The 16,919-nt window shown below is 45.9% G+C and overlaps 1 protein-coding gene across 1 annotated transcript in view; it reads right to left on the reverse strand.

Annotated features, from left to right (window-relative positions):
* Positions 1-4,444: 4,444 nt before the first annotated feature.
* Positions 4,445-16,919, reverse strand: part of LOC106564016 (guanine nucleotide-binding protein subunit alpha-12-like) — a 35,829-nt gene continuing 23,354 nt past the window's right edge. The window contains exons 3-6 of the mRNA XM_045690585.2: positions 8,881-8,931; positions 8,078-8,278; positions 7,692-7,898; positions 4,445-4,720 (exon numbers count right to left, since the gene is read on the reverse strand). Coding sequence (XP_045546541.1) covers positions 4,559-4,720; positions 7,692-7,898; positions 8,078-8,278; positions 8,881-8,931 — 621 coding nt within the window. The 3' untranslated portion in view covers positions 4,445-4,558. The remainder of the gene's footprint in view (positions 4,721-7,691; positions 7,899-8,077; positions 8,279-8,880; positions 8,932-16,919) is intronic.

Raw genomic sequence — 16,919 nt, forward strand, 5'->3', positions numbered from 1 at the left:
ATAATTGAATAATATAGATTTCTACATTTATTTTGTCAGTTAGGTCAGTTAGTTTCTCCCCAATTTCGTGATGTCCAATATTAGTTACTGTCTTGTCCCATCGCTGTAACTCCCGTACGGACTCGGGAGAGGCGAAGGTCGAGAGCCGAAACATGACCCTGCTAAGCCGCACTGCTTCTTGACACACTGCTCGCTTAACCCAGAAGCCAGCCGCACCAATGTGTTGGAGGAAACACCGTCCAACTGGCGACCGAAGTCAGCGTGCATGCGCCCGGCCCGCCACAAGGAATCGCTAGTGCGTAATGTGACAAGGACATCCCGGCCGGCAAACCATTCCCTAAACAGGACGACGCTGGGCCAACTGTTCACCGCCTCATGGCTCTCCCGGTCGGCTAGGACACATCCCGGGATCGAACCCGGTTCTGTAGTGACTCCTTTAGCACTGCGATGCAGTGCCTTAGACCTCTGCCCCACTCGGGAGGCCCCTTCTTGTGTATTTTAACCATAAAGAAAATAACCATTCCAAACCTCTGTGAAGGCACTGAAAGCTGTAGCATTTGACCGTGTTTGAAACGTTCACACACGAGCACACACAGTAAAAACACCCAATAAGGAGACAGTGAGACGTGGGGTCAGCGAATTGCAGTGCTGTATTTATCAGAACAGAACCAAGGCTAGCCTGTAGAATAACAAACACAGCTCTGTATTTATCAGAACAGAACCAAGGCTAGCCTGTAGAATAACAAACACAGCTCTGTATTTATCAGAACAGAACCAAGGCTAGCCTGTAGAAAAACAAACACAGCTCTGTATTTATCAGAACAGAACCAAGGCTAGCCTGTAGAAAAACAAACACAGCTCTGTATTTATCAGAACAGAACCAAGGCTAGCCTGTAGAAAAACAAACACAGCTCTGTATTTATCAGAACAGAACCAAGGCTAGCCTGTAGAAAAACAAACACAGCTCTGTATTTATCAGAACAGAACCAAGGCTAGCCTGTAGAAAAACAAACACAGCTCTGTATTTATCAGAACAGAACCAAGGCTAGCCTGTAGAAAAACAAACACAGCTCTGTATTTATCAGAACAGAACCAAGGCTAGCCTGTAGAAAAACAAACACAGCTCTGTATTTATCAGAACAGAACCAAGGCTAGCCTGTAGAATAACAAACACAGCTCTGTATTTATCAGAACAGAACCAAGGCTAGCCTGTAGAAAAACAAACACAGCTCTGTATTTATCAGAACAGAACCAAGGCTAGCCTGTAGAAAAACAAACACAGCTCTGTATTTATCAGAACAGAACCAAGGCTAGCCTGTAGAAAAACAAACACAGCTCTGTATTTATCAGAACAGAACCAAGGCTAGCCTGTAGAAAAACAAACACAGCTCTGTATTTATCAGAACAGAACCAAGGCTAGCCTGTAGAAAAACAAACACAGCTCTGTATTTATCAGAACAGAACCAAGGCTAGCCTGTAGAAAAACAAACACAGCTCTGTATTTATCAGAACAGAACCAAGGCTAGCCTGTAGAAAAACAAACACAGCTCTGTATTTATCAGAACAGAACCAAGGCTAGCCTGTAGAAAAACAAACACAGACCAAACAATACATGTGCACATCTCCTCCTCTCTTCTGTTTTTCCAGAACAATCAGTTTTTTCTCCTATTTTGTATTCCATCAATTTCGCTATATGAGATTTCATCCAGTGCAATCAACAACAACAACAACAGTTAGAGAAGATACAACAATGGAACTGTACAAACGTTAGGGTAACATGACAGTGACGTCACGGTAACGTTGGGGTTAGTGGTGATAGTAGTAGTGTGTTTTGACACAGTTTTACAGTATACTCACAGTAGGCTATATACACACTCACAGAGAACGGATACTCACAGTAGGCTATAAACACACTCACAGAGAACGGATACACACAGTAGGCTATATACACACTCACAGAGAACGGATACTCACAGTAGCCTATACACACACTCACAGAGAACGGATACACACAGTAGGCTATAAACACACTCACAGAGAATGGATACACACAGTAGGCTATAAACACACTCACAGAGAACGGATACACACAGTAGGCTATATACACACTCACAGAGAACGGATACACACAGTAGGCTATAAACACACTCACAGAGAACGGATACACACAGTAGGCTATATACACACTCACAGAGAACGGATACACACAGTAGGCTATAAACACACTCACAGAGAACGGATACACACAGTAGGCTATATACACACTCACAGAGAACGGATACACACAGTAGGCTATAAACATACTCACAGGGAACAGATACACACAGTAGGCTATATACACACTCACAGAGAACAGATACACACAGTAGGCTATAAACATACTCACAGGGAACAGATACACACAGTAGGCTATATACACACTCACAGAGAACAGATACACACAGTGGGCTATAAACACACTCACAGAGAACAGATACACACAGTAGGCTATATACACACTCACAGAGAACAGATACACACAGTGGGCTATATACACACTCACAGAGAACGGATACACACAGTAGGCTATATACACACTCACAGAGAACGGATACACACAGTAGGCTATATACACACTCACAGAGAACGGATACACACGCACATAAACAGAAGGAACAGTGTCTGGAGAGGGAGGAGAGGAGGCAGAGAGAGGGACAGTGGTTATAAGGTAGTGTTGGTAATGACTAGTTAGACTAGATGTAAGGGTGGGGGGTTTCTTTACCCTCACAGTCACTAATTCATCTTTCCAGCCACAACAGAGAAGGAGAGGGAGAGAGAAAGAGCGGGAGGGAGAGGGGGGGACAATCACTCCTTTGTGTGGGCGGGGGGGGGGGGGCAGCGGAGGAAAGGAGAGGAGGAGGGGGCAGTGGTTACAGCGACAGAATAGAGAGAGAGAGACAAACTCACTGAGTTTCTGTCCTGAATATGATGTACTGATATCTTCAACATGTGATAGGAAGAGGGAGAGGGGGAGGGAAGTAGAGAGAGAGACAAACTCACTGAGTTTCTGTCCTGAATATGATGTACTGATATCTTCAACATGTGATAGGGGGAGGGAGAGGGGGAGGGAAGTAGAGAGAGAAACAAACTCACTGAGTTTCTGTCCTGAATATGATGTACTGATATCTTCAACATGTGATAGGGGGAGGGAGAGGGGGAGGGAAGTAGAGAGAGAAACAAACTCACTTTGAGTTCACCATGAGGAACACTTGTGGAACACGATGATGATCACATAACATGTAACTGGACTGATCTCCCTCTCTGTCTCTCTGCTCTGTCTCCATCTCTCTGTCTCTGTCTCCATCTCTCTGTCTCTCTGTCTCTCTCTCCATCTCTCTGTCTCTGTATCTCTGTGTCTCTCTCTCTCTCTCTCTCTCTCTCTCTCTCTCTGTCCGTCTGTCCGTCTGTCCTTCTGTCCGTCTGTCCGTCTCTCTCTCTCTGTCTCTGTCTCTCTGTCTCTCTCTCCATCTCTCCGTCTCTGTATCTCTGTGTCTCTCTCTGTCTCTCTCTCCGTCTCCGTCTCTCGTCTCCGTCTCTCTCTCCGTCTCTCTGTCTGTCTGTCTGTCTGTCTGTCTGTCTGTCTGTCTGTCTGTCTGTCTGTCTGTCTGTCTGTCTGTCTGTCTGTCTGTCTGTCTGTCTGTCTGTCTGTCTGTCTGTCTGTCGCTGTCTGTCTGTCTGTCTGTCTGTCTGTCTGTCTGTCTCTCTCTCTCTCTCTCTCTCTCTCTCTCTCTCTCTCTGTTGTAACAGAATCAGAAGGAAGGGATGAAGAATTAGTTGAAGGAGACAAGCAGGAAGTTAGACGCGTTCTCAGTACTCTGATTGGCCTCCTTCTGTGATGATGTCATCCGCAATGTCATCATATCAGTGATGTCATTAAGAGTCTTCCTTGTCCTGAGACTGCATTTCCCATAATCCAACACGATCCCCAGGGTCACAGGTCAGAGTCGAGAGTTCAGGAGGACTGTCTGTCTGCTTCTCAGTGCAGTGGTTACTCAGGTCATAGAAATATAAATTCTAGAACAGATACATTCTAGAACAGATATAAATCTAAAAATCCACAAGAACTGTCAATATGGCGGCAAATTCCATCTAGTTGATGTAAAATGGCCGACGGCATGAAACAACTGCAGCACTTCTGGAGCAGGTGACTCTAACATCCAGTCCATCAAGGGTCCACAGAAGCCAAAATGGCAGCCGGTCTGGTCCATCCACCATGGAGCGCTGTTCAGGAAGGGAAAATCCCTTCTAGTAGTTCTATAATCTACAAACACAGGGGAGGGGGGGGGGGCTCTATATAATACCTGTATAATGTGTGTATATAAAATGTTAGTGTGTGTGTATGTATGTGTATAGTGTGTGTGGTGTGTGTGTGTGTGTGTGTGTGTGTGTGTGTGTGTATCTGCTAAATGACTTAAATGTAAATGTAAATGTATATAATGTGTGTGTGTGTATATAATGTGTGTGTGTGTGTGTGTGTGTGTGTGTGTGTGTGTGTATATAATGTGTGTGTGTGTGTGTATCACTGTAGCATGATGTCTTTGAGGTTCTCCTGCAGTATGGTGTCTTTAACAGCATGGAACACAAAGCGGATGTTCTCCGTGTCGATCGCCGTGGTAAAGTGATGAAACAGAGGTTTTCCACGGTTACGCCGCTTACGACTGAACGATTGCACCAGGAACGCCTGCAGAGAGAGAGAGAGACAGAGAAGAGGGTTGAGAGTTTGTGTGTACCTGGTCAGGTCTGTGTGTGTGTACCTGGTCAGGTGTGTGTGTGTGTACCTGGTCAGGTCTGTGTGTGTGTACCTGGTCAGGTCTGTGTGTGTGTACCTGGTCAGGTGTGTGTGTGTGTGTACCTGGTCAGGTCTGTGTGTGTGTACCTGGTCAGGTGTGTTTGTGTGTACCTGGTCAGGTCTGTGTGTGTGTACCTGGTCAGGTCTGTGTGTGTGTACCTGGTCAGGTGTGTTTGGGTGTACCTGGTCAGGTGTGTTTGTGTGTACCTGGTCAGGTGCGGGGTCCTGTGGCCTGTGTGCCTACCTGTAGGTCCGTGTGTGTCCTACCGTAGGTCCGGGTGACCCTGCTACCGGGGCCTCCCAGCCCTGTGTTAGACCTCCGTGACCCTGTAGGCCTCCGAGGCCGTGTGTTAGACCTCCGTAGACCCGGTGTGACCTCGCTACCTGTGTGTTAGATCCTACCTCTAGACCCTGTATGTTAGATCCTACCTGTAGACCCTGTATGTTAGATCCTACCTGTAGGTCCTGTGTGTTTAATCCTACCTGTACGTCCTGTGTGTTATATCCTACCTGTATCCTACCTGTGTGTTATATCCTACCTGTAGACCATGTGTGTTATATCCTACCTGTAGGTCCTGTGTGTTATATCCTACCTGTAGACCCTGTGTGTTATATCCTACCTGTAGACCCTGTGTGTTATATCCTACCTATAGACCAAGTGTGTTATTTCCTACCTGTAGGTCCTGTGTGTTATATCCTACCTGTAGACCCTGTGTGTTAAATCCTACCTGTAGATCATGTGTGTTACATCCTACCTGTAGGTCCTGTATGTTTGATCCTACCTGTAGGTCCTGTGTGTTATATCCTACCTGTAGGTCCTGTGTGTTTGATCCTACCTGAATCCTACCTGTGTGTTATATCCTAGCTGTAGGTCCTGTGTGTTATATCCTACCTGTAGGTCCTGTGTGTTATATACTACCTGTAGGTCCTGTGTGTTAGATCCTAGCTGTAGGTCCTGTGTGTTATATCCTACCTGTAGGTCCTGTGTGTTAGATCCTACCTGTAGGTCCTGTGTGTTATATCCTACCTGTAGGTCCTGTGTGTTAGATCCTACCTGTAGACCCTGTGTGTTAGATCCTACCTGTAGGTCCTGTGTGTTACATCCTACCTGTAGACCCTGTGTGTTATATCCTAGCTGTAGGTCCTGTGTGTTATATCCTACCTGTAGGTCCTGTGTGTTAGATCCTACCTGTAGGTCCTGTGTGTTATATCCTAGCTGTAGGTCCTGTGTGTTAGATCCTACCTGTAGGTCCTGTGTGTTAGATCCTACCTGTAGGTCCTGTGTGTTATATCCTAGCTGTAGGTCCTGTGTGTTATATCCTACCTGTAGGTCCTGTGTGTTAGATCCTACCTGTAGACCCTGTGTGTTATATCCTACCTGTAGGTCCTGTGTGTTATATCCTAGCTGTAGGTCCTGTGTGTTAGATCCTACCTGTAGACCCTGTGTGTTATATCCTACCTGTAGGTCCTGTGTGTTATATCCTAGCTGTAGGTCCTGTGTGTTAGATCCTACCTGTAGACCCTGTGTGTTATATCCTAGCTGTAGGTCCTGTGTGTTAGATCCTACCTGTACGCCCTTTGTGTTATATCCTACTTGTAGGTCCTGTGTGTTATATCCTACCTGTAGGTCCTGTGTGTTTTATCCTACCTGTAGGTCCTGTGTGTTATATCCTAGCTGTAGGTCCTGTGTGTTATATCCTACCTGTAGGTCCTGTGTGTTAGATCCTACCTGTAGGTCCTGTGTGTTAGATACTACCTGTAGGTCCTGTGTGTTATATCCTAGCTGTAGGTCCTGTGTGTTATATCCTAGCTGTAGGTCCTGTGTGTTATATCCTACCTGTAGGTCCTGTGTGTTAGATCCTACCTGTAGGTCCTGTGTGTTATATCCTAGCTGTAGGTCCTGTGTGTTTTATCCTACCTGTAGGTCCTGTGTGTTAGATCCTACCTGTAGTTCCTGTATGTTATATCCTAGCTGTAGGTCCTGTGTGTTATATCCTACCTGTAGGTCCTGTGTGTTAGATCCTACCTGAAGACCCTGTGTGTTATATCCTACCTGTAGGTCCTGTGTGTTATATCCTACCTGTAGGTCCTGTGTGTTAGATCCTACCTGTAGACCCTGTGTGTTATATCCTACCTGTAGGTCCTGTGTGTTAGATACTACCTGTAGGTCCTGTGTGTTATATCCTAGCTGTAGGTCCTGTGTGTTATATCCTAGCTGTAGGTCCTGTGTGTTAGATACTACCTGTAGGTCCTGTGTGTTATATCCTACCTGTAGGTCCTGTGTGTTAGATCCTACCTGAAGACCCTGTGTGTTATATCCTACCTGTAGGTCCTGTGTGTTATATCCTACCTGTAGGTCCTGTGTGTTAGATCCTACCTGTAGACCCTGTGTGTTATATCCTACCTGTAGGTCCTGTGTGTTAGATACTACCTGTAGGTCCTGTGTGTTATATCCTAGCTGTAGGTCCTGTGTGTTATATCCTAGCTGTAGGTCCTGTGTGTTATATCCTACCTGTAGGTCCTGTGTGTTAGATCATACCTGTAGGTCCTGTGTGTTATATCCTAGCTGTAGGTCCTGTGTGTTTTATCCTACCTGTAGGTCCTGTGTGTTAGATCCTACCTGTAGTTCCTGTATGTTATATCCTAGCTGTAGGTCCTGTGTGTTATATCCTACCTGTAGGTCCTGTGTGTTAGATCCTACCTGAAGACCCTGTGTGTTATATCCTACCTGTAGGTCCTGTGTGTTATATCCTACCTGTAGGTCCTGTGTGTTAGATCCTACCTGTAGACCCTGTGTGTTATATCCTACCTGTAGGTCCTGTGTGTTATATCCTAGCTGTAGGTCCTGTGTGTTAGATCCTACCTGTACATCCTCCAGCCTGCGAGGGTCTCCCCTGTATTCAGGGAAGTGTTTAGTGATGTCAGACTGGTGTAGTTTCTCCACCAGCAGATCAGTCTTGTTGAGGAAGAGGATGATGGACACGTTGAGGAAGAGCTTGTTGTTCACGATCGTCTCAAAGATGTTCATACTCTCTACCAGCCGATTGGTCCTCCGGTCCTCCATCAGAACCTATGGGAGAGGAGGTGAGACATGTCTTCTTCCTGTTGACTCACGTAAAACTGAAGATGTGATTTTCCCCCCAAAACATCCCAGCTACATCAACACCTCATATACTCTGGTCTGGTGGGTGTACCTGGTTCTACATCTCTGTGTGTGTGTGTGTGTGTGTGTGTGTGTGTATAGCCTACCTGGTCGTACTCGGATGATGACACCATGAACAGTATAGATGTGATTCCGTCGAAGCACTGAAACCATTTCTGTCTCTGTGACCTCTGACCCCCCACATCAACCATCTTAAACGGAATCTTCTTTATGACAAAGTCGTGTTCTACGATTCCTTTGGTCGCCTTCCGTGCAAACAGAATGTCCTGCCGACTAGGGATATAGTTCTGGAGAGAGGAGGCGAGAGGAGGAGAGAGGGATGGAAGGATGGAGGAGAGGGGAGGAGCAGAGAGGGATGGAAGGATGGAGGAGAGGGGAGGAGTAGAAAGGAGCAGAGAGGAGGAGAGAGGGATGAGGGATCGAGGAGAGAGGGGAGGTGTAGAGAGGAGGAGAGAGGGGAGGAGTAGAGAGAGCAGAGAGGAGGAGAGAGTAATATTATCATGCTCTTTGATTGTTTTTGGTTGTCATTTATGTACAGTATTCAACAACATTGTTTTTGGTTGTCATTTATGTACAGTATTCAACAACATTGTTTTTGGTTGTCATTTATGTACAGTATTCAACAACATTGTTTTTGGTTGTCATTTATGTACAGTATTCAACAACATTGTTTTTGGTTGTCATTTATGTACAGTATTCAACAACATTGTTTTTGGTTGTCATTTATGTACAGTATTCAACAACATTGTTTTTGGTTGTCATTTATGTACAGTATTCAACAACATTGTCAAGTTAATGTAATTACATAGTCAATAATACTATCAGATGGGGGGTGTGGCCAGAGGTTCTGACATTAAAGGTTAAAGGTGAAGAAGCTCCGCCCACTCACCGGCTGGCCAATCCGGTCCAGGTTATCCAGGAAGTATTTCACCGACTCACTCTGTAGACAGGAAGAGACAACAGTCTTTTTGATTTAATGAAACTTTTTATTCCATTGTTTCCATTGGACACAACAAGCTGAAAGCACAGCTCAAGCACAAGTTTTTGAAAGTATTTGCTATATATTTCAACCACACACAACAACAAACACTCTTCCCACTGGGCAAAGACGTCAATTAAACGTCTATTCCACGTTGGTTCAATGTAATTTCATTGAAATGACGTGGAAACGACGTTGATTCAACCAGTGTGTCCAAGGGGCTGACACCGAGGCTTCTAGAATGCTCTACAATGTTCAAACAAACAAAACTGATCATTAAACTCAACCCTGACACGGACAGAGGGAGGGAGGGAGGGAGGGAGGGAGAGAGAGAGGAGAGAGGGGGAGGAAAAGGGAGAAAGAGGGAGTAAGAAAGAGAGCAATGTTTTCTGATAAAAGTGTGTTGACCCTGCGTTCTGCCTCTAAGAGGGGAACATTACTAAAACAGATCCAGGATCAGCTCCGTAATGCGTTCCAGGGGCTCTATGAAGCAATCTCCCAATGCCTTTGAAGGGAACATTACTAAAACAGATCCGGGATCAGCTCCGTAATGCGTTCCAGGGGCTCTATGAAGCAATCTCTCAATGCCTCTGAAGGGAACATTACTAAAACAGATCCAGGATCAGCTCCGTAATGCGTTCCAGGGGCTCTATGAAGCAATCTCCCAATGCCTGGATAAGCATTTACGCCATTCAGCAGACACTTTTATCCAAAGTCATTGGTCCATTTTATGAATAGGTGTCCCCAGGCTGTATCAAACCCACGACCCTTGGTCTTACATGCACCACACCGACTGAGCCAAACAGGATGTTTAACATTATTTACTATGATAGTTCAGTCTGGTACATTGCAACCTCAATCACATCCACTACCCCAGGAAACAGCTGTGTGTGTGAAAACGGAGAGAGAGGGATTAACCAGACAGAGAGACAGCAACCCCCCTCCCCTCCCTTCCATACACACATAAAACTAGCCCTCGTTCCAAAACTATTCCTCTTTCTAAAACGATTCCTCTTTTGAAACCGATTCCTCTTTTGAAAACTCTTTCTCTTTTGAAAACTATTCCTCTTTCCAAACTATTCCTCTTTCCAAAACTATTCCTATTTTCAAAACTATTCCTCTTTCCAAAACTATTCCTCTTTCCAAAACTATTCCTCTTTCCAAACCTATTCCTATTTTCAAAACTATGCGTCTTTTCAAAACTATTCCTCGTTCCAAAACTATTCCTCTTTCCACTATTCTTCTTTCAATCCGTCTTTCATTTAGTTGATGGGCTCTGGTCTGGTCTTATTGTAAATGTCAGTTTGTCTTCTTCTCCAAATGAGATTCCAACTTTTCTTATAAATGAATAATAATTTGTCACAGAGTCGTGTTCTAAAAGTGACCTCATTGGACGAACGGCCGTGAACCGTTATGTTGCCGTGCCAAACAGGAAACGCGACCCCATGACCCAACGGCTGACCTGTGATGTCACCGCCACAGGAAACAAAGTCCGCCAACGTAAGGGGGAGGGGCCAGGAGGGGGGAGAGGGGAATTCCCAGCGTTGAGGAGATTAACACAGACTACATACACAGACAGACAGACAGACACACACACACACACACACACATTACACTCTAGTCTCACTTTGCCATACCACCAAAATCACGTCGTTGTCACACCTCTCTTGGAGGTCTGGAGAATTTAGTTTTGGTGCAAAAACACAGCAGACAGATTTTGATTAGATGTTACATTTCTAGCCCCCCCCCCCCCACGCCTGTAGACTTGCTGGGTGCTATGTGAATCACTGATTACCATCCTGGTAGTTGGTGTTGTTGCCTATGCTAGTTTTTCAAATGCAAGTTATCAAGTGTTGCTGACAGGTCTGCGATTTATATTTTATTGAAAGTGAATTACGTTGGTAAAGTCAAAGGCCACAACACGTTCTAAACCGCTCTGGTGACAAACCCTTTTCCTTTTGTGTCCAGTCATCCTGTCCACACCGCCGCTTTGCTACCACTGAAAATATCTTGAAGATTACCCATTATTTAGTTTCTAAGGACCCATAAAACAGAGGCAGTGGGAGAACATATTCAAGTAAGTAAATACAATTTTTATTTTTTATTATTAACTAGCTAGCTAGCTACAGTAGGCCACTTTGTAGGCTAACTCCACTGAGCTGCTAACTAGCGAGCTAGCTAACTTTACACACTGTTTAGCTAAGTGAATTAAGTGTCATCAGCTAGCTAACTTCCTATTAGCTAGCTATCTTGACGTAATCATTGTAAAATTAAAAATCAGTCTCCAAATGTATTTTGTAGATAACGGCCATGTGAGAGGGTGACATTGCAGCTTCAGCTGTCAGTAAAGGGAGAGGGTGGACCACTGGACAGGTCATTATGAACAGATTCTCTAGTCCCTAGAGGGTTAAACTACCAGGTTGAGAGATAATGGAAACATAATATTCAATGCCGTCTAATTGGAGTATAATGAAGCCTGTTTCTTTGTGATGTAATCTGTCCTCAGCTATGGAAAGCTGTGGAAGCCTGTTGGCAGAGGAAGACAGAGGTCCCAGTGAACGTCCTAAGAGACTAAGGGTATATCCTATATGTCCTGAGTTATATGTGTAGGCCTACGGATGTTTAACAGAATGCTGTTATACAGTTAAACATCCCACACAATGTATTAACCTGTTACAACTGGAGCTGCTGGAGGACTGCTGGCTGTGCAGGGTTCTGTTCCAGCCCAGCAATAACACACCCGATTATCAACTCATCACATCTAAAGAGTTGATCATCAAGAGTGCTATTCCCTGGGCTGGATCAGAACCCTGCTCAGCCAGTAGATCAGTGAAACAGGGTTGGTCACCGCTGGATCAGAACCCTGCTCAGCCAGTAGATCAGTGGAACAGGGTTGGTCACCGCTGGATCAGAACCCTGCTCAGCCAGTAGATCAGTAGATCAGTGGAACAGGGTTGGTCACCGCTGGATCAGAACCCTGCTCAGCCAGTAGATCAGTGGAACAGGGTTGGTCACCGCTGGATCAGAACCCTGCTCAGCCAGTAGATCAGTGGAACAGGGTTGGTCACCGCTGGATCAGAACCCTGCTCAGCCAGTAGATCAGTAGATCAGTGGAACAGGGTTGGTCACCGCTGGATCAGAACCCTGCTCAGCCAGTAGATCAGTGGAACAGGGTTGGTCACCGCTGGATCAGAACCCTGCTCAGCCAGTAGATCAGTAGATCAGTGGAACAGGGTTGGTCACCGCTGGATCAGAACCCTGCTCAGCCAGTAGATCAGTAGATCAGTGGAACAGGGTTGGTCACCGCTGGATCAGAACCCTGCTCAGCCAGTAGATCAGTAGATCAGTGGAACAGGGTTGGTCACCGCTGGATCAGAACCCTGCTCAGCCAGTAGATCAGTAGATCAGTGGAACAGGGTTGGTCACCGCTGGATCAGAACCCTGCTCAGCCAGTAGATCAGTGGAGCAGGGTTGGTCACCGCTGGATCAGAACCCTGCTCAGCCAGTAGATCAGTAGATCAGTGGAGCAGGGTTGGTCACCGCTGGATCAGAACCCTGCTCAGCCAGTAGATCAGTAGATCAGTGGAGCAGGGTTGGTCACCGCTGGATCAGAACCCTGCTCAGCCAGTAGATCAGTGGAACAGGGTTGGTCACCGCTGGATCAGAACCCTGCTCAGCCAGTAGATCAGTGGAACAGGGTTGGTCACCGCTGGATCAGAACCCTGCTCAGCCAGTAGATCAGTGGAACAGGGTTGGTCACCGCTGGATCAGAACCCTGCTCAGCCAGTAGATCAGTAGATCAGTGGAACAGGGTTGGTCACCGCTGGATCAGAACCCTGCTCAGCCAGTAGATCAGTGGAACAGGGTTGGTCACCGCTGGATCAGAACCCTGCTCAGCCAGTAGATCAGTGGAACAGGGTTGGTCACCGCTGGATCAGAACCCTGCTCAGCCAGTAGATCAGTGGAACAGGGTTGGTCACCGCTGGATCAGAACCCTGCTCAGCCAGTAGATCAGTAGATCAGTGGAACAGGGTTGGTCACCGCTGGATCAGAACCCTGCTCAGCCAGTAGATCAGTGGAACAGGGTTGGTCACCGCTGGATCAGAACCCTGCTCAGCCAGTAGATCAGTGGAACAGGGTTGGTCACCGCTGGATCAGAACCCTGCTCAGCCAGTAGATCAGTGGAACAGGGTTGGTCACCGCTGGATCAGAACCCTGCTCAGCCAGTAGATCAGTGGAACAGGGTTGGTCACCGCTGGATCAGAACCCTGCTCAGCCAGTAGATCAGTGGAACAGGGTTGGTCACCGCTGGATCAGAACCCTGCTCAGCCAGTAGATCAGTGGAACAGGGTTGGTCACCGCTGGATCAGAACCCTGCTCAGCCAGTAGATCAGTGGAACAGGGTTGGTCACCGCTGGATCAGAACCCTGCTCAGCCAGTAGATCAGTAGATCAGTGGAACAGGGTTGGTCACCGCTGGATCAGAACCCTGCTCAGCCAGTAGATCAGTGGAACAGGGTTGGTCACCGCTGGATCAGAACCCTGCTCAGCCAGTAGTAATGGGTCTGTGTTTCAATAAAGAGAGGAAGGGCTTCTCTCTGTAATGGGTCTGTGTTTCAATAAAGAGAGGAAGGGCTTCTGTCTGTAATGGGTCTGTGTTTCAATAAAGAGAGGAAGGGCTTCTCTCTGTAATGGGTCTGTGTTTCAATAAAGAAAGGAAGGGCTTCTGTCTGTAATGGGTCTGTGTTTCAATAAAGAGAGGAAGGGCTTCTGTCTGTAATGGGTCTGTGTTTCAATAAAGAGAGGAAGGGCGTCTGTCTGTAATGGGTCTGTGTTTCAATAAAGAGAGGAAGGGCTTCTGTCTGTAATGGGTCTGTGTTTCAATAAAGAGAGGAAGGGCTTCTGTCTGTAATGGGTCTGTGTTTCAATAAAGAGAGGAAGGGCGTCTGTCTGTAATGGGTCTGTGTTTCAATAAAGAGAGGAAGGGCGTCTGTCTGTAATGTTTTTGTGTTGTATTCTCAAATGAACATAACCTGTTTGTATAGTTGTAAGATCTCCAATGAGTTGTATTTGATTGTCACTCTCTCTCAGTACATCAGCTATGTGAATCCATCGTGCAGCTTCTCATGTGACATCACTAATGCAGCTACAGTCCTACAGTATGATGGCACTACTGGCCTTTAGGGCATCTGTCATCTGGATCAGAGAATAGCTGAACTAACACAACGTTTACATGTTGAGCTCTACGTTCTCCGCTTAAAATCACCCCAGTAGACCAGGTACATGTGGCAAACCATATACCAGATTTTCTACTTGCCTTTTAAAGCGACAATATGTCACTTTTTTGGGGGGCGACCAGACCAAATTCAGATAGAAATGTAAGTTATAGATCTGTCGTTCTCATGAAAAGCATGTCTAAGACGCGGTAGATATGTTCTATGTGCTCTATTTCTATGCTCCCTGGTCTACATTATAGTTGCTTGTTTTTTGTTACATAAAAACTGAAATTAAGAAAACTATTAAGAGTTTTAACAACCAGGAAATGGCGGAGCGATTTCTGCATAGTGCCATATTTAAGTGCTGACATATTGTTTCAAATTGTTTAGTTCAAATCCAACCCTTGTAATTTAGGTACAGTATGACAGTAAGGAGATGACAGTTAGGCTACAGGAGATAAGCATTACAGGTAGCAATTTATGTTATTTTGTTCATTTTAGCAATGTTGCTAACAAAATTATTGCAGTAGTTCCTATAGATAAAGCAACCATGTACTGTCTATGTTTCACTGACCCTGGATAAGCTGGGCTAACACAGCTATCCTTTTAGGTCAATAATATGCTGTTTTATCTTTTGGTTGGCTTTATAATCCTGAGAGAAATGTAACTAGCTAGTAGCTAGCTAGTTAGCTATACCTAGGTAGCTTACGAGGTTAGCTGACTTTTCTCCCCAAACAATCTCATCATGGCTAGCGACTTGTCCCGCATGCTAGCCTTTACAGCCAAATATCACTTCAGAAACGTCAAAATATTAAATATATTAAATATTGATATGGCCAGTGTTGTAAACCATTTCTTCCTTCTTACTGCAGCTTGACAGCTTTAGCTCATCTGGACAAAACAGAGAAATGCTGTGAAAACCAGCATGCTGTAAACGTTATAAAATGTTTTGTCACCAGTGGTTGTTTTGTTGATATTTCTTTGGCATAAACCTGATGAGCACCTTTGGAGCTCCTCCCAAGCAAGGCACCGGGTTCCCCCCCTCCTTAGCTGATTTCTGGAACTTCCCCAGACTTCCCATTTTAGGGAAGCCTGGTTTGCTACGAGGCTACCTACACCCATACCACACACACACTGCTGACTGGAGCTAGAGTGGTGTGACAAATAGCATTATGCATCACTACTGACGCAGAGAGAGAGAGAGAGAGAGACAGAGAGAGACAGAGAGAGAGAGAGAGAGAGACAGAGAGAGAGAGCGAGAGAGAGAGAGACAGAGAGAGAGACAGAGAGAGACAGAGAGAGAGAGAGAGAGAGAGAGAGAGAGAATGAGACACAAGAGAGTATTTTTTTCTCTGAAGTTCCCATTTCAAAACTAAAATAACTTTATTAGTCGACAGTGAAAATGCTGACAGAGTGGTTTAAGGACTGAGTAAGCAGATGGACTGAGGTTTCCTCTCTACTTCAGGAAGAGAGGGGGGAGGGAGGGAGAGAGAGAAGGAGGGAGGGATGGGGGAGAGAGAGGGGATGAGAGATAGAGAGATGGCATGTTTTTTTTGTATATAATTTATGAACCAAGTTAATAAAAGATGTAACATTGTGGGGATGTAAGGAAAAACCAATGACTAAAGCCTGTCACAGCAGATGCATTACAGCTGACCAATCAAAAAAGGTTTTTGGTGGGTTAAACCAATCAATGGATAGAACTGGTGTAGTTATGGTGTGAGTGAGTAAGGCAGCAGGAATGGAACTCCATTCACAGTTTGTATTGGTCAGATTAGAGGCTTTAGTACTAGACGAGGTCTGAATAGACTGTGTGTTTGTGGCCCCTCTCTCTCTCTCGCTCTCTCTCTCGCTCTCTCTCTCTACCTCTCTCTCGCTCCCTCTCTACCTCTCTCTACCTCTCTCTCTCTACCTCTCTCTCTCTACCTCTCTCTCTCTACCTCTCTCTCTACCTCTCTCTACCTCTCTCTCTCTCTCTTTTTACATATATAGTTAGACACACCCCATGTGTTTGAATAAAAGCAACTACATATGCACTGAGCTTGTCTGATGCTTTAAGCACACCGTTTGATTAAATAATTACGACACACAAATGACTCAACAAAGAGGTTTTATGGTCACACTGTTTAAAAAAAATAAATGCCAGTGAGTGTCTGTGTGACTGGTGCTACTACTCTCCTCCCTACTGCAGTGAACAGGCCCCACACCGCAGTAAGTGTTTATCTCTGCTGTCTCTCTCTCCTCCCTACTGCAGTGAACAGGCCCCACACCGCAGTAAGTGTTTATCTCTGCTGTCTCTCTCTCCTCCCTACTGCAGTGAACAGGCCCCACACCGCAGTAAGTGTTTATCTCTGCTGTCTCTCTCTCCATCCCCTACTGCAGTGAACAGGCCCCACACCGCAGTAAGTGTTTATCTCCGCTGTCTCTCTCTCCACCCTACTGCAGTGAACAGGCCCCACACCGCAGTAAGTGTTTATCTCTGCTGTCTCTCTCTCCTCCCTACTGCAGTGAACAGGCCCCACACCGCAGTAAGTGTTTATCTCCGCTGTCTCTCTCTCCACCCTACTGCAGTGAACAGGCCCCACACCGCAGTAAGTGTTTATCTCTGCTGTCTCTCTCTCCTCCCTACTGCAGTGAACAGGCCCCACACCGCAGTAAGTGTTTATCTCTGCTGTCTCTCTCTCCTCCCTACTGCAGTGAACAGGCCCCACACCGCAGTAAGTGTTTATCTCTG

The sequence above is a fragment of the Salmo salar genome, chromosome 12 (assembly GCF_965601325.2).
Source record: "Salmo salar chromosome 12, fSalSal1, whole genome shotgun sequence".
NCBI lineage: Eukaryota > Metazoa > Chordata > Actinopteri > Salmoniformes > Salmonidae > Salmo > Salmo salar.